At 47.2% G+C, this 22,582-nt stretch overlaps 1 protein-coding gene across 2 annotated transcripts in view; it reads left to right on the top strand.

The window, feature by feature from the left end:
• Positions 1 to 1,615: 1,615 nt before the first annotated feature.
• SPEG (striated muscle enriched protein kinase) overlaps positions 1,616 to 22,582 on the top strand; it is a 1,671,639-nt gene continuing 1,650,672 nt past the window's right edge. For both annotated transcript variants that reach the window (XM_085650107.1, XM_085650106.1), the window contains exon 1: positions 1,616 to 2,086. In XM_085650107.1, the coding sequence (XP_085506233.1) occupies positions 1,675 to 2,086 (412 nt within the window). In that variant the 5' untranslated portion in view covers positions 1,616 to 1,674. The remainder of the gene's footprint in view (positions 2,087 to 22,582) is intronic.

Below are 22,582 nucleotides of genomic sequence, written 5' to 3'. Positions count from 1 at the left end.
GAAGATACAGAGAGAGAGTTGGCAGAGCCGAGGACCTGGGCACCGCCAAGAACAGCGCCGCCACTCAAGTATCCTGGGTGCAACAGAACCGATGCCCTCAACAGCAAGCCCGGGCCAGGCGACTTGAGCAACAAAGCCAGCACCCTTTCCATGACCTGAGCTGTACCTGTCCCGATCCCGTGGAGGCACCTCGCGCCTTCTCTCTCTCTCTCTCCCAGGGGTCACCTGCTGCATCTAACCGGCTTCAGAAGAACCCAGGGGAGCAGTAATCCAAGCACAAACCTAGCCGCAGGTCCTCAGAGGCAGCCTCCCGCAGCAGGTCATCGGGGAGCTCCGGGGCTCCTTACAGTGGAGTGAAGAAAGCGCTGCGGGGCAGGAGCGCTCCGGTCGGGAAAGAATCTATTTTGGGACGGGTCTTGTGCTGCTGACTGAGAGGCAGCATAGCAAACGATCATCAGGTGCGGCTGAGGGGCTGTGCGGGGGTGTAGGCCGGAGGGGAGCACTGGGCTATTCTTTCCAAGGCTTCGACTTGCAGGCCCGTCGTGGAGAGGCAAAGTGGAAACGGGAATGTTGGTGACTTCTAAAACCACAGCCATTGGAGCTGGACGAGGCACCAGGAGGTAATAATATCTAAGACTTCATTATCTAAGCAGACCAAAGAACCACTGGACGTTTAAGTAAAGCACCCATGACTTAAAGGTGTACACGTTGCCAGTGGACAGAACAGCCAAGACTAAAAGCTGAACCAGGCTTGGCTGTGAGAACATATCCAAGGCTACAAGCTGAACCAGGCCACGCCAGAGGATGACATCCAAGGCTACAAGCTGAACCAGGCCACGCCGAAGGATAACATCCAAGGCTACAAGTTGAACCGGGCCACGCCGGAGGATAAAATCCAAGGCTACAAGCTGAACCAGGCCACGCCAGAGGAGAACATCCAAGGCTACAAGCTGAACCAGGCCACGCCGGAGGATAACATCCAAGGCTACAAGCTGAACCAGGCGACGCCAGAGAACATCAGAGGCTACAAGCTGAACCAGGCCACGCCTGAGGAGAACATCCAAGGCTACAAGCTGAACCAGGCCACGCCAGAGGAGAACATCCAAGGCTACAAGCTGAACCAGGCCACGCCGGAGGATAAAATCCAAGGCTACAAGCTGAACCAGGCTACACTAGAAGAGAACGTCCAAGGCTACAAGCTGACCCAGTCGACGCCAGAGGATAACATCCAAGGCTCCAAGCTGAACCAGGCGACGCCAGAGGATAACATCCAAGGCTACAAGCTGCCCCTGGCCAAACCAGAGGATAATATTCAAGACTACAAGATTTTCTTACCTCCTCTTTATTCTCATAGTTCCTGGACAGCCTTCAAGCCCCCTCAGACAATCAATCAGTTATTGACTGGTTGCGCTGGAATGTTTCATCCAAGACAAGCAGATCAAGGCCCCACCGGAAGAAATTATCCAAAACTTTGAAGTGAACCAGGCCGCGCTGGAATATTACACACTAGACCACAAGCGGAACAAGGACACATTGTAAAATAATACCCGGGACTCTCAGTATAACATCCAGTTCTACATGGGCATAAGCACCTCTTTGATTTCCTCTCCGTAGTACATCACAACCATCTCGGGATACCTTTCTTACTAGGATTCATTTTCATCCAGAAGAATTATGCACCGAGCTCAAGTGCGAATGACTCTATCGAAAGGGGAAGGAGGAACAGGTAGACCGAGGTCGGCACCTCCAAGCCCTAGCCTGGCTCCTAAACGTGCCAGGGTGACCAACGACCAAGTGGTGCCAGATGGTACCACCTGCCTGCCACCTCAGTTCACAAGGAAGCTAAAGAATGCAGCCATTGGGACTGGCTGCGACATCAGACTCAAAGTGGTGGTGACTGGGTGCCCCACTCCCACCCTTAGCTGGTACCGGAACGATGAACCCATACAGCTCCATGGGCAGGAATATGGCACACTATGGATCCGCGAGAGTAAGATGGAGGATGCTGGAGTGTACACCTGCGTGGCACAGAATGAGTATGGAGAGGCCATGACGCGCGCTGTCCTAGCCATCATTGAACTGGAAGGTAAGAGAACACTTGCTGCTCTTGAGCATTAATGGAGTGCTGGCTACTTTGAAGGAGCCTGTATCTGTGTTGTGGTCTCTGAGTCACAAAGATACCTCATCCCATGGAGAGAGGGCATTTGTTTAATAGATTACAATCTTTTCAACACATGGGGTTGACAGTCGTTTTCGAGATTTCTGGTCATTTTCTTTCTATTGGTTCAGTTCCAGCTGGTATTTGAGACGGGGTCGGTTTGTGTACCGTATCTGTTGACTAACCAAGGAGATTCTCAGCATACTCCAGTGGAAACTCTTCAGTTCTGAAACATTCAACTATTACATCACACAGATGGATACCCATGTCAGTATACCATATAATGATAGTGCATGAGTGACAGGTTCATGGAGAGGTCAGAGGTAGACCTTTACGTCAGGGTGCTCTATGTTTTTTGAGTAAGTCGGCAAGTGAGTACGTAGGCACATCTGGATGATGGGGACCTGATGAAATTGTGTCGAGGAGCAAGTGCTGTGTCGGGGCACTATTGCACTCAGATTATTCTCCTAACGCAACTTGTCCACTACAGGGAAACCCTGGCCATTCAATACGCGCGTGCACGCAGGAGGGTTATACAATACTGAGGCCTCAATTGCCCGGCCTCAGTCACCTGATTAAACCATTTCAGGTTCCGTTGAGTGAAGCAGGAGCGATGAATCGAGTGTAAACAGTATGTCGAGAGCACAGGCGTTTCATGGTAAAGGTGTGTGCACATGCCTATTTCATGAACAGTGCATTTTGGGGCCTTCATCCTACACTACTCTGCCATGTTTGTCACATTACTCTGAGGGAAAATATTGAAATGTCCTAATAGGCTGCTGCCTCTAACACGAATGATTCACCCAGCCCTCCAGGAATTTCAGAGAGTATTTTGACACTTCACTTTCTCTACCCTGAACGTACTGTCCTTTTAGGGTCGTCGTCCTGTTGTGAAAACTACTTTAGAGGCCATTTTTACTTTTCTGCAAATAAAAAAGATCCTTGTTATCAAGATAGAAAGTTCACACGGAGAGGTGCGAGGCTATCAGAGGTTGGCCAATAACACATTTCCCCTTGTTTACACCTGCTTCCAGGAGCTGTACGTTTTTGATGCAAAGCCCAGTTTGGATATGTTAGTAGAGCGGGATTTGTATCAAAACTATGGGTACACTGGCAGATGTGTGGCACCTTAGTTCCTTATCTATGCTGTATAATTTGCACGGTGTCTGTTGTACTTCTGCTCTTCTGTCTGGATTACACATGAACCCTACAATGCTTAAGGAACGTCCCATTAATGCAGCGCAATGCAAAGCAGCGTAAAGTGCTTTTTACGCTGATAAAAGGGCACCTTTCCACCCAAAAATGGCCTTTGCGCTGGAAAGGAAATACAGATCTGTCCGTTGTGCCCCTTTGCGTCACCTTGTGATGGCGGAAAGCTTGAGCGAATCTGGGCCTTGAGATTGTCCCAGAAATGACTTGTTGATACTGTACCAGAGTACACCCAGGATTTAGAGACCTTGCACCAGTGCTCTCATAAGCCTGCTGTTGAATTTTTAAGAACGTTCTTGGCTCCTCCACAACACATGGCATCAGATTTATCAAGTTTCGCCGAAACTAATGCCTTGTCCTGAGTTCGGACTGGACAGGCGTCTAAAGACCAACCATCACCTTCTTATGTGCTCTTGGCTCAGGAGATGAGTCTAACACTGTTCTGTTTAGTTCCTTCCTTATCTGAAAAAGGCAGCAGGAATACTGAATACTGTTTTTTTTTAAGGTTCAGTATTTCCAATTGCATTGTTTCTAATGACTGAACCAAAAACAGGAAATTGAAATGGGTCTTGTTTCGTGAAGCATGTTTTCAAATCCTGTAACCTGATCACCAGCAGAACTCAGCAGGCCGAGAACTGGAAGGTCAAGCATGTGTGTCCGACTGTATTCGAGAAGCTCCTGTGAGGAGGGCCAGCCCCAGAATTGAGTGACATTCACTGCCACTGCAGGCAGCTTGCACCTGGCTGGCACCATTAAATCAGCCTTGTCTTCCTGTATGTAACAAGAGTCATCATTCTACCACAGGCACCGTTTAGCTCGGGGCCCATGAGCTGTGGGAGAAGTGAAAGGAAGTCCCCGAGGAGCGCGAAGAAGTTTCCTAGGGAGGTTTCTGCAAGAAAGGAACCCCCATCGAAGGCGTCAAGTGTTAGTTGCGATCCTTGTTACTAATGTTTATAGTTGTGGAGGGCAAAAGGGGATCATTTGCCTTTGCGAGGGATTGCATGTGTCTTGGCTCTGTTGAGGTGTTGTCTAGCCAAGGTGTCAGCTGCCTGGTGAATCCAGGAATAACAGAGGGTGCATGTCCTAAAACCTTTGCTCGATATTGGTGGCAGTTTGGTGGTGTGCAGATTAAGTGAAGAATAATTAATACGGTTCTGAGAATTTTTCTCTAGAAAGAGAGTGAAAGTCAACACTTTCCGTCTTGGAATTCAGACCACATTGAGCCTTGAACTCAGAAGTCCCTTAGATGCGAACAAATATTGGAGTTAACCTATTTTTGTATGCGGACATCATGGCTAGCATGGCCCTCAAGAGCTTCCACTGATTGCTGAATGATTATATTCTGTTATTTTCTATTCTATTCTATTTCAGGTATTTCTAGAGAGTATGGCTACCCCATGGGCTTCCCAGCACTAGACACATACCGGTCGCAGAGTCCCAATACACACTGGAAAAAACTAAAAACCAAGGTCCTCAGGTGTTTCCTAAAACTCAGTTCTGCCTTGTTCTTTCTCAACTCAGACGGATGGCTGTTCCATTATATATGGGTGCTAAACAAGCAAAGGAGCGCCCCACTCTCCTGGCTTTCCTAATCCTGGGGACCGATAACAGCCATCAGTGGATCGTAGAGATCTACGGGGGCTGTAGGGACTCAGCAATTGCTGTATCAGCTGCGGGCCCATCATATGCATTGTTCGATGGCTTGACACAGGGTCTTAAATTGAGTTTTCTTGTATACTGGAAACCAATGCAGGGATGCCAAGGCTGAAGTGATGGCTGTCATTGGTGGAGTAAGGGTGCCAAGGTGGGGGTGTGTAGGGTTGTAACCCTTCTGCCATTCTCCTTTCCCTCGATTCATTATTGGTTGTTTAGACATTTTCCTGGGGCTTTATATTGTTCACTTGAAGTTGCTTCCGCATCAGTATGAGGAAGTCAGGGTCAGATGGAATCATTCTGCCAGGACCAGTAAATGAACGTTGAGTTTTACTTCTGCTGCAGTTCAGTTCGCATAACGTTTTTCTGTATTTAATTATATGTTAAGGGCTGATTAAAAACCCCAGCTCTTGCAATGAGGCTACAAACATTTTAAAATCAGATAGAAAGAGGAGCAGTGCTTGATCACAACAGGCAGGCCATGTTTGTCTACAAATATTAGGATAGGGTGAAAGTGGTGCATGTGGATGTTAATACCATCTATGACGACTTTACTAGTTGGCTAATGTCAGCCCTGGACTCCCTTGCCCCTCTTAAAAAACACTATGTGCCGAGAACGCGTCCTTCTGCCCCATGGTTCTCGGAGGGGTTCAGAAAGCTTAGACAGGGCTGTCGGCAGCAGGAAAGAAAATGGCGCCTGAACCCGACTATTGTTGAAAGGGATTTGCACAAACTTAGGCTAAAGGAATACAAGGAAGTCATTAATAAGGAAAAGGTCTTTTATTACACCAAGATGGTGCAATCTTTTAGATCTTCTAGGGAACTCTTTGCCATGGTTAATTCCCTCTTAGCTCCCTCAACCACTGTCCCAACCGAGGTCACTCAGGACCTTTGCGATAATATGGGTGTTTACTTCCATACCAAAATTAAAGACATTTACTCCGCTTTGGAGAAGTCAAACTCTGTGGGATCCAAAACTAACCCCCCTGTTGTTCACTGGGTAGGCCCACCTAAGGAATATGGTCTGCGCTCTTTCCCTCCTGTCTCTCAAGAGGAGACTGAGCGGTTGTTAAGTGGGATTAGATCCGGCTCCCCCCTTGAATCCTGTCCTCTCACGATTCTAAAATTAGGGAGGGAGGCCATTGTACCTCCTCTGACTACCATCATCAATACAGTTATTTCCGCTGGCCAGGTTCCCGCCACATGGAAAACAGCGGTGGTAAAACCCTTGCTTAAAAAGGCCTCGCTGGACCCTACTGAATTAAAAAACTTTCGGCCCATTTCTCTGCTGCCTGTTCCAGCCAAGATCCTGGAAAAACATCTGAACGGCCATCTCAGCTCCTACCTGGAGGAACATCAATTACTTGATGAGTCACAGCACGGGTTCAGGAGTGAACACTACGGAGACGGCCTTAACCGTTGTCTTCAATAACATTCGCCAACAGGTTGATGCTGGTCTTTCTACCCTACTGATCCTCCTAGATCTAACGGCAGCTTTTGATACCATCTCTCCTGGTAGATTGCTGGGAAGGCTTCGGGAAATCACGATAGAGGATGTTGCATTTAATTTACTCTCCTCGTTCCTTTTAAACCGATCGCAAATTGTCAAGATGGGCCAATATCTCTCTGCCCCGATACAACTTTCCTGTGGGGTTCCTCAGGGATCCTCGTTGAGTCCCACTCTTTTTAATATCTACGTAGCACTGCTCGCTGCTGTGGTAAGGTCTTTCGGCCTGGAAGTGCTTTCCTATGCCGATGACACTCAGATTTTGATCTCCATCACCGAGAGTGTCTCTGCCTCAGCACTTAACTTTAAAAACTGCATGCGAGCGGTGGCGGCATGGATGGTGGAGAACTACTTGAGACTCAATGGGGATAAAACAGAGGTCCTTATCTTCGGGGGCAAGACTGACATTTGGTCAGCGGCCTGGTGGCCGGATTCGCTTGGTTCTTGCCCTAGCCCCTGTCCCACTGCCGAGAACTTAGGCATTATTATGGACTCCACGCTTTCTCTGGGCTCTCAAATAAATAGGACAGCTGCCACCTGTTTTGGGATGATACGGACCCTTAGGAAGATTTTCTGTTTTTTGCCCCTTTCTGCCCGTAAACAGGTAGTGTTGGCCCTTGGGGTGTCCAGGTTGGACTACTGCATTGCTCTTTATTTGGGGATCAATAAAGGACTCCTGCACCGTCTCCAGCTGGTGCAGAATGCTGCCGCCAGACTGGTGATGAACCTCCCTAAATTCCATTCAGTATCTGACACTATTAGGAGCCTGCATTGGCTCCCGTTGGGGAGGAGAATTGTGTTTAAAGCCTTATGTCTGGTCCACAAGGCTGTTCACAAAAAGGGGTCAGAAGGTTTCAATAAAATGTTTCAAAGATACTGTCCTGGGAGGGCCCTCAGATCTGGAAATAGGAACCAGGTCATTGTCCCTAGAGCCAGAAGAGTCAGATGGGGGGGGGGAGGGCTTTCTCCCTGATAGGGGCCAACCTGTGGAATTCCCTCCCTTCCACTCTTTCTTCCCTGGAGTCTCATCTGGTCTTTCGGAAGTCCTTGAAAACCTGGCTTTTCACCTGTCCGATTGCTGTGCCCAATATGAATCTTTAGTGCCTCACTGTCGGATATCTTCTACCAGGATCCTGCTCCACAGCGCCTTGATGCCCCTGGGCTAAGTTCGCGCTTTAGAAAATTTATATTCATTCATTAATTCATTAATTCATTCATCAGTTATGCGAATCGCGGTCCAGGTAGGAAAACTGAACATGTCAGTAGTGAAACCCTGTTGCCACCTTTGTTGCTAGGGAGTCACAGTATATCATGCAGTGGAGGCCATGCATGGCCCAGGTGGCGACAAGGAAAAAATTAGTGCAGATTACAGTGGAAGTCCCTTGAATGCGTGCCTGGAGTAATCAGCACAAACTCAGCAGAGGGAGGAAGCTAGAAGGAAACGCCTTTCAGAGGCGACTTGACACACATAAAGTGTTTAAAGGTTGCTCGTTACAGAATCGGTTGGACCTAAATATTTATGTATAGGGTGTATGAAGGCAATTACAAACTCCACATCAGTACTAAAATGACTGGTGACTTTGATGAGCATCAGAGCAATGGTGGTAGACATAGCCTGGAAAACGCCTGCTCCTACTGAAAGAAAATCTTCAAGTTTTGCAGGGCCACGTCTACGCAGATACCTGTAGCAGCCTAGTCAAAAGTACTTGGTTGTAGAGAACATCAACTGCAGACTTTTGTTGAAAAAGAGCAGGGAAGTTCTCAATATCTAGCCTGTGGCTCGCCCCCCTCCTCAGCACAGGAATGGAAGTGATGTGGTAACAACCAGAAAGACTTAGAGACAGCCACAAACTTGACCTGTGTACCCTTTATTTAGCTAAATAAAACAGCCGCCTTACCGCTCCCAATATTTCTGTCGCCATCCTTCTTGAATCCAGTGACGATGATGCCTCTGAGAGATAGTGTCATATTGAGTCTTCAATGCATAACTGTCTACGATGAACCGAAATGGGTCAACGCTTTTTGCCTTAAGGGCTGACATTGGACAAATATCTAGGTCCTGTTCAATGCTTCTTCACCTAAGCAAAGTCACGTGATTCTGCGCATAGAATTGGATCTCTCTGTGCCTGAGACTATAAATTGTTGATTTATCTAATGTAACATAACTATAGAAATATGTGAGGCTTTACTTTATGTTTATGTTCTTAAATTGTCTCCCCAATTGATGTCATGCACTTTCTTACTCCTCAACTAGGTTGACTCTGTATCAATACCTGCAGAGATACATATGCTTCCCTATTGCTAAGGAAAACTTGGATTCCAAAGAGGAAATTACTCCGTTTATAGGAGCAACATAGTTAATGTATCGCTATTACAAGTAACCCTTCTTCAGGCAGTGAACAGAGTTGTCTCATTACTCACCTTTGGTCCCAATAACAGGAGTGAGGTTGGAGATGGAAGTTAGACTACCTTCTGTAAGTAAAGTAGGCATGTAAGGTAAATCACTACACAGGTCTCCAGTGTAGGAAAGCTGCGAGGACAGCAGAGGTGCCACAGCCTCATGTATCAGTAGTTTTACTGCCTCAATACCTTGTTTATACCATGCAAATCTGAACTTCATAGTTTATAGTCATTTTTGCTACTTCTCAGGTGCTCTCCTACTCGGCGCTGTCCTACACTTAACTTCGGCCTACGATTCATTTCCACAGAGAAGGCCACAATGGCCACTCCTTCTTTTGGTGCTTCAAGGAGACACAAAGGAGCATGATCTTCAGAGATGTCAGTTCACACATGATTTAAAATTATATGTAAAGGAAATAAAACCCATTGGATGGAAAGGATTTTCTACATGCGTTTGATAGGCTGCAGCTTCTTTCCAGCCAGTAATTTGAGAGTAAAAGCAAAACCAGCAGGAAATCACCTGTAGGACTTCTGTCTGCGATCAGTGGAACTGCAGCTTGTGAACATTATCATGCGATTGCTACCCAAAATACTTTAGCCTATATTTGAATAGCTTGAATCCTTTCAGCTGCAGTTAAAACACTCAAATTGTGTATACATCAATTAGTGTGAAGTTTCCTTTTTATTGTAGCATGCTTTGTGTTTAGAGGTTTTGGTAAAAAATAAGTCACTAACTATTCAATATAAATCTTTCTTTTTCTAGTATTTGGAATACCAGTCACTTTGTTGCACCTGTATTTGTGATTATTCATATGTATTAGCTCCTTGGCATATAAGTGCCCTACAGAGTTGTGTATGTAGTCTCCTCAGGGCAGCAGTGAAAAGATGCAACGTCTCCAATTAGATTACTTTGAAACCAAAATGCTCATGGGCTAGACAAACACAAGAACAAGGAGGAAAGCCATTGAACCAAGAGCAGACATATGAGGTACACATTCAGCCAACTCTAAGTGCTTGTTTTGTGCTGGAAAAATAAGACTATCTATCTCTTTCTATAGCCAAGATCTAAAAAAGAACTAAACATGCAGCTCCATGGAAGCCATTAGCTAAAGAAGGCCACCACTGGCAAAGCAGTAGGACTGGTGTGGGTATACACAAATCTCTGTGTGCAGCCTGTCTCTTTTAGTGTCCACTATATCCATGTGCCATTTCTTAGCCCTCAAGCTTGTGGTGCTGCTTGATGCCCACTGCAATCTTAATGAATGCAAATAGCAGCACTGCACAACTGGAGATGAAAAAACTGGACACCTACATGCTTTGTGTCCATGTTTGCATTCTTAGGTTTGCATGTGTTAGCACACTGACTGTGCTACTGCTTGTTATCAGGTAGTTTGAGGTTTCTAGATTGACCATTTTATTTACTACTTTAGCATGGGAAGCATGCTTTAATGCCCGGATTTTCAAAGAAATGAAAATGGATTTAGACAAATCCAATTTGCGAGGGATAGAGATACCAATTAGAGTTTTTTAGTCAAATCAGGTCTACATTACTCAGTGCTTAATTTGAACCGGTGGTTTCCGGTGCTCGGCACCGGCACTTAATTGCAGGGACTTGCAGTTATGACACATGCCCCAGGGTGGTGCTATTTGTGTAATTTGAAGATGAGCAGAAAAACCCGTCGCTGGTCTAGCCGACATGCTGGACGGGAGGGAGATGTAAGCTAAGTCTCCGAGACTTCACACAGCTTTTAGAGGGATTATAGATGCTGACTTTGTGTGGCAAATGGAATACGGCTTCCTGAGGAAATCGCATTACACCGGAAAATGTCCACACTACATTTTAGCCTAACACCTGGACAGGAGTTGTGGCTATCTGCCTCATAAGGTTCTTTAACCAATAAGTCCACGTTACCTAAAAGGAGATATTAGGACTGGGGCGGTGAAATTTTGGGAGTTTCTCAGGGCCCTGATGAAGCCTTTTTGAAGGTGAAACGAGTTGGCTGCGCTTGCACAAACTGACACAATAAAGAAAGATTCGACTTCAACTTTGAAGGCTCAAGTATTGTTTATGTCCTTAAAACTCTCTTGGGAACTGTGCCTCTCTGTTTATGTGTATATAACTGTTATGTATGGTCTATAAGCAGCGGGGTATTGAGGTGGCAGCAGTGTATTTTAGATTTTGTTAGAGACTGTGGTGACTATCCAGGCAGTGCAACTTTAAATCCCTTGGCATCTTAGTATTTTGAGTTTGAATGCTTAGTGATGGTGTCTTTTGTTTCCTTGTTTTGCTTGGTCTCACATACTCTTGTTGATTACTGTCCCTCCTGAACACGGCTTTTTATTTAAGGACATTGTACTCAACTAGATCTCCTTCTTTCTACCTAGTCGATCCCAAATTGTCGAGATGAAAGGCATGGTTTCAGATACAGCTGCAATCATTTGTGAGTTTCCACAAACCTCCATTCTAGCCCCTTCTCTCTTTAACTTGTGCGTTGAACCTTTAACTGAAATTTGTACAGGACCTAGTGTTGCAAGAAACCAGTATGCAGTTGACACGTACGTTTACTAGAAAACTTCAACATTTCCAGAAATACTCGAAGAATGGTCATTTTGGAACATTTAGACCTGTCTGAAAGAGAATTACCTCACCCTTAAAAAGAACAGAATTTATATTTTGTCTCCTAAGTACAAAAAGTTATTTAGCTCTGTCCAATTGAAATATCTGAACATGGCTGGCTTCTCTTCTTCACTCTATTCTACTGTCGCATCTTCTGGTATTATGCTGGAGCCTGTACTATCTATCTATGATATCGCATGTAAACAAAACTGCTAAAGTAGCAAACATTCAATTCTTGATTTCAGCTCATGAAAAATAATGTGCTCTTACCTCCGAATTTTCTTAAATTGGCAGCCCACGTATAATTTCTCTCATCTTGACTTCAGTAATGCTGCCCTGAGAGGGGCCTCCTATTGGGCCCTTTTTGCCCTTAAAGTTGTCCTGCATGCTACAACCAGCCTCATATCTTCTTCTAAGAAGTTTGACTACATCACCCCAATCCCCATCGATATTCAGTGGCTTCCCAGCAGGCATAGAGTTAAATTTAAAATGGGGTGCCTAACTTCCCAAGCAGTCCACTTAGTATCACCACCTAACATGGCCAAAGTTACTCAAGATCCCTGGCGGCTCGATATACCTCAGTAACAAAGACATCTTTCTTCTGGAAATCCCTACCTTCCAAAGTCTCGGCATTGCATCAGTCTTTCTCCAGAGTTGCCTCCCTCTTCTGCAATTAACTCCCTGTGGAAACTTGGACCAAACCCGTACAGCCACCATTCCGCCGAATTCTAAAGACTCATCATTTTAGGCTGCACCCATCCTACTGTCCGTGATGTAGAGTAATTGCGAGGGCTTTCACCCATTACTCTAAATATACTATAGTCTGGCCTCTGTATACCTATACTTCCTCTTCTCGGATTTCCATCTGTTCTTCCCTCCTTCCCATCTCCTCCATCCTGCTCTCCGCCCTTCCCTCTATTGCCTTCCTCTGTCCTCCCATGATTGCTTACCCTCTCTACTTTTTTTTCTCACCCTATTATGGTTCCTACATACTTCTTTATGCTTTATTCCATCTCTGCTGATCCCTTAGTGGTCTACCCCATATCCCTTTTGTCTTGTCACTTTCCTTCTACTCACCACCCTTCCCCATTGTCTTTCACTACCCCTTCCCAACTCCTGCTCCTCACTTCCTTCCTCCCAACCTCTTACTGTTCATTACACTGTGGCTCTCCTCTTCTTCCATCCATTCCTCTCACCTTCCCTCCACTCCTTTTCTGATTATGTCTTGTTGGTTCAAGTTTATTGTGAGACTATCATCACTATTTCGGTACAATGTAAGGCGCATCTGTACTTCTCGTTGTCCAAGCACTATACAGAACTGTAAAATAAAAATGTAATAAATAATAATGGTATCACATTTAGGTGCAAAATCAACTTTGGCTCAACACGAATAGGAGTGTGGAAGCACCTTTATGTCAGTGCTTGGACGCTTTGGTTCTATGTCCGTGCTCTGCAATGGGAAGCACTACTTAAGCAGACCTAGCACATCTAGTAGCCACTAGCAAACAACGAGAAGGAAACACTGCTCTGGTCTGACCCAAAATGTACATGACACTTTCTGTAAGCAATAATTAAAGAGGGCGGACCTACACGAACTGATAGGTGAAGGGAACTCTATTCTGTATTTTTTATGTTAATAACATGCTTTAGTTGAATTGTCAGACTGTCTTTAGTCAAACCTAAAGACATGGACTGGACTGGCAGCTCCATAGAATTCCTCAGCCATAGGTAAACGATGGGCACAGTGGCACCGAAGTAGCCAGTGTTTTATATATACATATATAAATATATATATTAAACAGAAACACTTCTTATCTAGAATCCTCAGTCGTAGAGAGCCAATGCGAGGATATCTGTGTCGGAGCCGATTGCCATAGATGTAGCTGCCTATCTGGAGCTCTAGGTCTATAATATGTATTAGGAGCCTTCCGTCTTACATATAGAAAGACAGATGACATTACAGCTGCCAACAGGCTCTTTGGCTCGAATGTATGACGGAAACACCTACATCACAGTTATTGCTATGTATTGGTTAAATGCCAGATCTCCTGAGCCTATTGTACTGTATGGCAATTGGGCAATCTAGCAAAAAGTATTGCCTCTTCCCCTCGAGGCACAGGAAGCAGTTCATGATGCATGCTGGCTGAATTGCCTCCTATTTAGGCTTAATTTTTACAGGTCATGAGATGAAACATTCTAGGCTTTTTCTTGGAGGGACGTATTGGGTAGAACATCAGATATAGGTAACACTGAGATATATTGTCCAATCAGTGTTATTGCTTATGGAAGAAAATATATATAATCTTTTGGAACAAATATATTCAACCTGTATTCTTGTTAAATGATCTCTTAAAACCTACAGTCGTATTTGTGTGTTAACAAATATAAGGTAAAGGCCCAATATGCCAGATTATTGGGAACAATGCTCGACACATAATAGTACATCTAGGTCCTTTGTCTCATGCCAGGGCACAGTTTGTTACCAGGTTGACGGTTGCAGTGGCCAAAAGCAGCTGGAGGGCATAGCGACTGCATGGGCTTGTCCTAGTAATGGAACATATCATGCTGACAACTGTGGATATAGAAGACGACTCAGTACCGCACATAGGTGGATGTGCAGTCCCGGAGAGAGTGCATTTCCCAAGATCAGCAGTGCTAGGTGTGCTAGGAAGGATCACAGCACAAGAAAGTGGTACTCTGTGGCACTGCAAAGGATAGGGAAAGGGATGGTCATATGGAGGAGGAAAATACCTTATAGTCGTTATGTTATAGTGCAGTATTTATAAACGATGTTATTACTCTTGACGTAAGATTTGTGATGGGCATTTTTCAGCAGGGTACCTTGTATCAGCCCTGAGTCACAAATATCTGTCTGCCTGCTAATAATTGCAATAACTAAATAGATCCTATTTAGAAGTGCCTTTAAAACATATTGCATTTTAATGAATTGTTTTGTTGAATGTCCATGACAGGATCATTGTGTGCCGTCCTGATCTGTATTTCAGCATTCTGGTTCTCCCAATGTGTCCCTGCAGAGCCTTTGCAGCATTCGTCCCCAACAGGTGCTCTACATGAATTTTATGTTTCTATGCTGGCACATCACGAGCCAGGATACCATCAGACCAGAAAAATAGTGCATAACTAAAAGAAACAAGCAAAACAGAAGGCTTTATCCATCTATTCAACGGTCACGATTTGGAACCACATCTCCTTATCCAACAGGACAGCTCCAACACTGCTTCAGTATAAGCAGGAGCTAAAGACAAACCTCTTTAGCAAACACTGCATCACATCGAATAGTCCACTTCCACTCTTAGAAACCAGCTACCGATCCAGTCACTTGTTGGCTTTATCTTTGCATTAGACCCTGTGTAGTGCTTTACTGATTTTCAGCTATGTTCGCACCATATGAATTATTTCTCATGCAGCCTTTGTCTTCATTAATGGTCCTCCACATAATCTCTGACAACTTCTCATGATCAGATGGCAATGAGATAATAAACTGATTTTTGGTCTCTTCTCGGAAGATAGAGCAATGTGCTCATTGGTCATGATCTTGGGGTCAGCCTGGTCTGGGGCATCAGTCCTAAGCAATTAATATGCAGCCACATGTAATAGTTAGGCCTCCACCACATCAGGCAGTTGATGTCCTTTTTCTTAAGTTTCATATACATCAATTCCTTTTCCACAGTCCTAGAATACATTAGGTGCTCTTGTAGGGGAAACCGCTAAGCTTTCCAGTGCCGGCTAAGTTGCTTTTTTGTGGATGGATGTACAGGGCTTCTCGCTATGGAATAGTGAAATCAGATATCTGGATCAAAGGGCCAGCACATATTCTGAAACAGTGACAGCTAGGTCCAGACCAACCAGCTACGCAAACTCTCAGTTGCACCCAAACGTTTGGTGTTTTACATTGAATACTGAGTGCATTTTGCTGTAAGGTTTTTAGAAGTGTTGTTGAGTACCGTGGAAACAACCCTCCCAATGCTGCATAGTCATGCTGGTGTCTGTGGTGTTGGAATCCTCCTATAATGTTCATTAGATGTGGGATTCCAGCCAGAGAGCCTCCTGCCAATCAAAGGTCGGTGCTGGGCTTAGTTCTTTTGTAGACATTTGACAAGGTTTGTGGGGCTTGGACAGGAATCCTATCTACATTGTGTTTCTTATCCCCATTGTGAATACATTTTTCAGTTGCCATGCCTGTAGCCACAGTCTTTAGTTAAGTTGACCCTTCATCCAAGCCCTGCATACAGCTGACTTGCTGGAAATGGCTTTTTGTGGGAAAGTGGGTGCAAGAATCACTTTCTCCAGCATTAAAAATGGTCCCAAACCAGACAGTCAGTACTTGTCTACAGTGGCTACGGCAGGGAGGAGAAGTGCTGAGGAACAGCAAACTTTTGGACTACCTTGAAACCTATGAACTATTGGTCAATCCTGCAACTATATAAATTGAGGGAGACACCCTTCAAGTGCTAAGGTGTAACTGTTCCCATATGTTAACATAGCATGTTAGTTGTTACCCACCTCGGGCTGGTGCATGGATATAAGCAGTCTTTTGGGTGCGATTTGGAATGAGAGCTGAGGAGAGAGACTGGTCTTCCTCTGGTGTCTCCTTGGGCCAGAAACACAATGAACATCTCCTGCAAGGCCAGACAGATTCCTTCCCTCTCCCAGAAGGTAGACTCATTGTCACTAACCCAACCTCCAGCAAAAAGTGCAAATTTCAGTTGGTGTCCCCTCACCTTACAAATCCTGGCAGTCAAGCATACAACAGCGCCGGTTGCACAGCAGTCCTCGGAGTACTATGCAGAACTCTTCCTTCCTTGATTATGAAGATTTTGCAACTGGAATAAAGTCGGACTGTTTGGATACCACCTTTATATACATTTCCAATACTGTCTCAGATGTCATAACTGGTTTGGGGTCGTTCTTCCCAGGCTGCTTTTAAGGCACAGTTTTTTTGTAAAGAGAGTCTTCTCACATCAGGTAGCATACTGAGGCTGTATCCATACTGGAGCACCCACGCCATGGACACAATGAAGGACGAGGTTACTCCACCTGGCTATTTTCAGCCGGTCTAAAGCAGTAATCTGGGACAGAGAAAAGGGGAGGACTGACCAACAGACCAACTCGCCTTTAGCAAGAAAACCTGCTGTCCCAGTTTTCACAAATATCATCATTTAAATGGTAGAACGCAGGAATAAATAATTTGCTGCCCTTTGCCTATAAAGTCTGTATGACATTTCTCACTCCATCTTGTGCCTTGCAAAATGGAGGTAATCCATAATGGATCACGCTATCTTCGCTGCTCAGACTTATAGACACGCAAAGCCCTACTCTCATGTCTATTCAGTATGTATACTGTACACACACATGAACTCAACAAACACATGAGATTTCAAAACAAGTTTATGGATTTCACATAACAGTGGAACTTTACACAAGAAGGCCCATTAGAGCACACAATCACTGATACAGATAAAAATATCTAGTCAACTATATAATATCACAGTTCATGGTATGCTGTCATCACTGCTTATCATGGGACAGTGGTGCTCTGTTTACTCTGAGGATATACTTGGTGTGCATATCCGGGTCACAGGACAGGTCCTAATCCTTGCATTGTCAGAGATGGTCCTAGGCCTCCGAGTCCATGCTATATTAGTGTGAAACCAAGTATAGAGTAAAAGGATAACAAACATACATTCAGGAAGGGCAGGGGTGTACATCTGTATTCCATGCACAGGCCATGTGGGGCCCGGTCTTCACAGATTATTCAGAGTTAATCTGCTATGCAGATTACTTATTTTGGGATGTAAGGTAAAAAGGCCTGTAACCCACAGCAGTTGATCAGTTACCACCTGTTGTTTGTCCTGTCATGGCCTGGACATGGGGTTAGTACTTACCCTTAATAAAAGAAATGGACCCCCAAATTACAGAAGAGTAAAAAAAAAATGATTCATGCAGGCATCTTTTGAGGACCATTAATACAAATTTGTGTGAACGAAAACGAAAGCACTTGAAAACATATCTTCTCCCTGTTCCCTTTCTCACATTGAATGCAAATTATTAATACTTTAATCTCCATAAGATTGATTGTTATGGTGGCAGAGTCTGTCCACCGAACAGGATGGCCACCTGACTTCAGGGCTTTGCTGCACCGGGAGGTTTCCTAGCCGGGCCGTCATTCTGCATCAGCAGAGGTGTCGGGACAACATCCTTGACACCCCAAGGCCCTGAGTGGCGGGCCCCTTGTGGGTCACTGGCACGTACCAGGCACAATGTGGCCGTCAACTGCCTTAGGAGGAGCATAGCCTTGTGGTGGACCTGCATTCGGGACAGACCGGGGGCCTGTGCTGGTGTGTGGGTGCTACGCAAGGAGGAGAGTGCATGCCCAAGGGAAGATTGGGCGGGGTGGTCTGGACCCACCGGAGGAGACCAGGACCTGCCTCTATGTGCCCTTCGCCTGGTGCCCCACGATGAGGGGGTCCACAACCGGACTCGAGTAACTCTAGGAAGTAGTTAATCTGTCCAGGGGAGACCCCCCACTGCCTTCCCCATGCCTCCTTTAGACTGGCCGCAGATCTGCAAGGTACCACAAGATGCACGGTGCCAATGGATTACCTCCGGAGCATCAGCGGGGGTGGCCTGCAGGTGGGCAGTTATAAGAAGCCTGCCTATACATTGATTGGCTAGCCTCATCCTATTGCCTCCTTCCCTCCTACAATTAACTTGTGGCCCCACTGCGGATGTCGGAGTAGCGCCCAGCCTGAACGCAGGGCGTGACTCCCTTCATCTTAGCACTGCCATACTACAGCCTTTTGCTTACCACCTGGAATGTGGTGCGCCTGTTCTCCCTCCTCGTACTTGCCATGGATGCCATCTGCACATCCCAGAGAGGGAACTTTCTGGAACAGGCAGTGGGGACTGATGCCCGCTGCTATCTCAGAGAGCTTCTCCCCACACTCATGGGGCTAGCCTTCTCGTCCCCAGTGGAGATACAGTGGGGCCACAGGATTGGGACTCAGTGGATGTTGGCGCTGGACAGGGCCACAACAGAAGACGGCGTTGAACAGGGGGTGACCACTCATAGCATTTTTCGTCCTCCACATGCAGGTGCAACAAGTTTTGACTGCAGCCTGCTCTCATAGGCTGTCTGAATATGAGAGCCAAAAGATCTGCGTCCTGGTGGACTTTTACCGGGAGGCCCACGACAAGAGGAAGGCCTTCCTGTCCCTCAGGCATCAATTGCGAAAATCTGACATAAAGTTTGGCTTCTTTGAAACCATGTGGATGTGGATCACTAAGGACTGCAAACCCAAGGGCTTCCACGACCCAGAGGTCTCTCTTTTAGGGCCTCCAAGATCAGGGAATATACACAGTTTATGCTGAGTTGCCAGCGGTCATCCAGCCTGTGAACATGTTTTTTCCTGCTGCTGAGGACCTCCGGGAAGGGTGGGGTGGGGGCAGACCAGGACAGATCGAACAGGTTGCAGCGTGGCAAGGACAAGGTGATCAGGGCAGTGGTTGAGCTCACACAGGATTGAGGGCATGACAAATCTCCCGCTGAAGTCAGGCCTCGCGGTAGACTGAGGTGCAAACTTGTTTGGACTGCCGCCTCCTAATGTCCTTAGTGTCCTTGTTGGCAGGTGAGTTTTGCCTGCATGCCTGTCCACTGTTCGTTGCTTGCTGATTCTTGTTGTTGCTGAATAGGGGCGTAGCTTGTTACTTGTCCCTTCCAGCCTTGGTGCTGTTATGTTCTTCAATTCCTGAGTCCTCCTGCTCCCTGATTGTACTCTTCTGTTGTTTATTCTCTGGTTGCCCCCTTCCTGACCTGGCTCCCCTTCTCTCTCCTGTCACCTTCCTGCTCGGGTCTCCCGGTCTGGTTTCTCCTTTGCTCGTGGGGCGTCTCTGTGAGAGCTGTGGAAAACTGTGCTGTCCCTGCCTGCTTCACATCCCTGCCCATCCAGCCGCTGCCCTAAGCCTCCGAAGGCCGCCGGTGAGGGACCTTGGCGCCTAGGTGCTTGGCCCTTGATAGGGGATCTCCCCCGTACCCTTCGCGCTTGAACTCCTTCACTTTCACGTCTCGCCATGACCTGCTCTCTATGGATTCTTTACTGGCTTCTTCCTTCCTCCCTATGCACAGGGGCTTCCCGGACCCGCAGGTTTGGGCTGGCGGACTGAAGTTTCACCTGGGCCCAGGCCGGGCGACTCCTCTTAGTCTGTCTGCCTTTGGTTTCCCTCCTCTCCCTTCTCTCTGCCCCACCCCTGCGGTAGGCTTCCCCTCCTGCTTTTCCCATCCTCTGGGTGGTCCCCCTTTGTTCCACCCATCCCTCTACCCTCTCCTTCCACACCTCCTTTCCTCCTTTGGCCTATCGCAGCTGTGTTCGCCTTACAGCGCTGCGTACCAAGGTACTACTTTCTGATGGCCAGCACTGCGATGCACCAACCAAAGACTCTGTATACTATCTCATAGAATATAAATGGCCTCACACACTTCATCAAATGTAAAAAGGTGCTTGACATAGCCCTGCTCCAGGAAACCCACTTCATGCCCGCGGAATCAGAGAAGCTCTGAAGCGACTGGGTCGGGAAGGTTATTCATAGCAGTCACCCAGCCAGCTGACAGGACTGCGTTGCTTTCGAAATGCGGTGTGGTGATCCTCATTTCAGTCACTCCCAATAATCGCGCTTACGACGGGCACCAACCCTGAGGGACGGTACGCATCTGACAAGATGTGGCTGGGCGACAGAGCTCTGTGTGTGGGCTCCCTTTACACGTTGATTGGGCCAAAGCGCTCATTCTTCCTGCAGCTTAATTGCCTGCTGGTGGAAATTGAAATTGATGACACCCACCTGCTCATTGGGGGTGACTGGGATCTGACCCGGGACACAATCTGAGATTGCACTGGCCTGATCGACGTGGGTAACAACTTGGACCAGGCTCTTCTGGGGCATGTTGCCGTGGATCATGGTCTTGTTGACGCTTGGTGCCTCTCACATCCCACCGATCGGGAATTCACTTTCTCTCACCAGTGCACGGTACCCAATCGAGGCTGCTACTTCCTTATCTCCCAGCCAATAGTCGCCCTATCGCGAGACGCTCGTATCCTAGAGTGCGCACTATCTGATCACTCTCCAATCCTCCTTTCGGCGGATCTGGGACTGCTGAACACGGGTAGGAAGTTGTGGTGCCTCAACATTTCCTGCTACAGTTCACCATAGTAAAGGCCCAACTGTGGTCCCATGTCACCACATACTTGGACCATAATCAGGGGTCTGTCACCTCGGCACACACATTGTGGGTGGAAGCCAAGGGGACCATCAGGGGCCAACTGATGAGAGATACTGCCCTCTCCAATAAGCAGAAGGCCGAGCAGCAGAGGACCTTGGAGAGCACCATAGTGACCCTCACATGCCTTTGGTCAGCATCCCACTCTGCCACCCAGGCCTCACTTGGAGAAAGCGTGTATGGACCTCAATGTGCTGTTCACTACTCAATCAGAGTACATGATGCAGCAACTGAAGAGCCGCCACTATAAGCAAGGTGGGACGGCTGCTAGCAGCGCAGTTGCAACAGAGAGGATGCAATGGCTATACCGCCCATCAAAACCGTTACCGGTCGTATTCTCAGTAGGCCACAGGACATTGCGAATGAGTTTGCAGTCTTCTATCGGCAGCCCAACACCCCCAAGTGGCTGCGGACCCCATCTGATTGAACATTTTCTTCAAGGGCGTACGTCTACTCTGCTTCAACGATTCAGACAGGGATCTGCTCTGGGGGAAATTACCAAGGAGGAGATAGCGCAAGCCATCTCCAAGCTCCCGTACCACAAGGCCCATGGGGAGGACGGCTTCTCGGTTGAGTTTATAAGTGGAATGGGGAAGGGGTGGGAGACTCCCTCTACAAGGTCTTCCAGGAGACTGAGCACACAGGGTCCCTTGGTTCCATCTCGAACAGGGCCCTGATCGCGGTCCTCCCCAAGCCCAGGAAGGATCCTCTTCTTTGCGGTAGCTATGGAGTAATTTCCCTGCTCAATGGTGATATATTTTCCAGTGTTCTGGCAGCTCGCCTTCGGTTAATTGTCCCGACCCTGATCCCCCACTCCTAGGTGGGGTTTGTTCCCCGGGCGTTTGTACTGGAACCACCTTTGTACTCCTGCCCATGCCTTGTGGTTCACTAAGGACCTGCCAGAACATGCCCTGGTACTCTCACTCGATCACAAGAAGGCATTTGACAGAATTGGATGGGGCTATCTTTTTGCAACGCTCTGAAAGCTCAGCCTCAGAGAGGAATTCATTGCCAAGGTCCAGTGGCTGTATGACTCCCACACAGCGCAGGTCAATTGTGGTGGTTTCCTCTTGGACTCTTTTCCGGTCTGCAGGGGAATGTAACAGGGATGCCTGTTGTCTCTCCTACTCTTCCTCCTGACAATGAAGTTCCTAGCGGTGTCCATCCGGCAGTCACCGCAGATCGTAGGTATCCCTACCCCTGGAGGTCCGTCAACACTCTATCTTTACGTGGATGACATTCTACTCACACTTCCTCCTCTCTCCCTCGCTCCCAAGCATGGGGAGTGGCTCGCGGAAATGTATAAGATGGCTTCATTAAGCGACTTATTTACAATTTGCTAGACAAGGCGGAGACCTTCCCTCATACCTAGCCATCCTCCTTACGAGGCGACGGCCACTGATTGCTGTTAGACAGGCTGGCCGAGACCCTGGTTATCCTTGGTCCTCCGAGCTTCAGTTGTGACTCTGCTGGTCACCCTGCAGGCTGACTTTGGCACTGGGTGCACTTCCTTTGTCAACCCCCCCGCCCCCACCCCCCTTCCCGGATGCTGCAAGGCCCAGGGAGGGCAGGCCTCCCTCTCTCCTGTCCTCCCGACCCTTTCCTCTCCTCCTCCCCCCGCTCTCTCTCCTTCCCGTGTACCCCCCTCCACCCCTTCCTCCAGCGTTGGATCGGTAGGACGGGCAATCGGGCATTGCCCAAGGGGCCTGAGGCCAAGACCAGCTGGTGGGCCAGTTTTTCACATGG

This window comes from Triturus cristatus, chromosome 3_2 (assembly GCF_964204655.1).
Source record: "Triturus cristatus chromosome 3_2, aTriCri1.1, whole genome shotgun sequence".
Lineage (NCBI taxonomy): Eukaryota > Metazoa > Chordata > Amphibia > Caudata > Salamandridae > Triturus > Triturus cristatus.
This window is presented reverse-complemented; position numbering and strand designations above follow the sequence as displayed.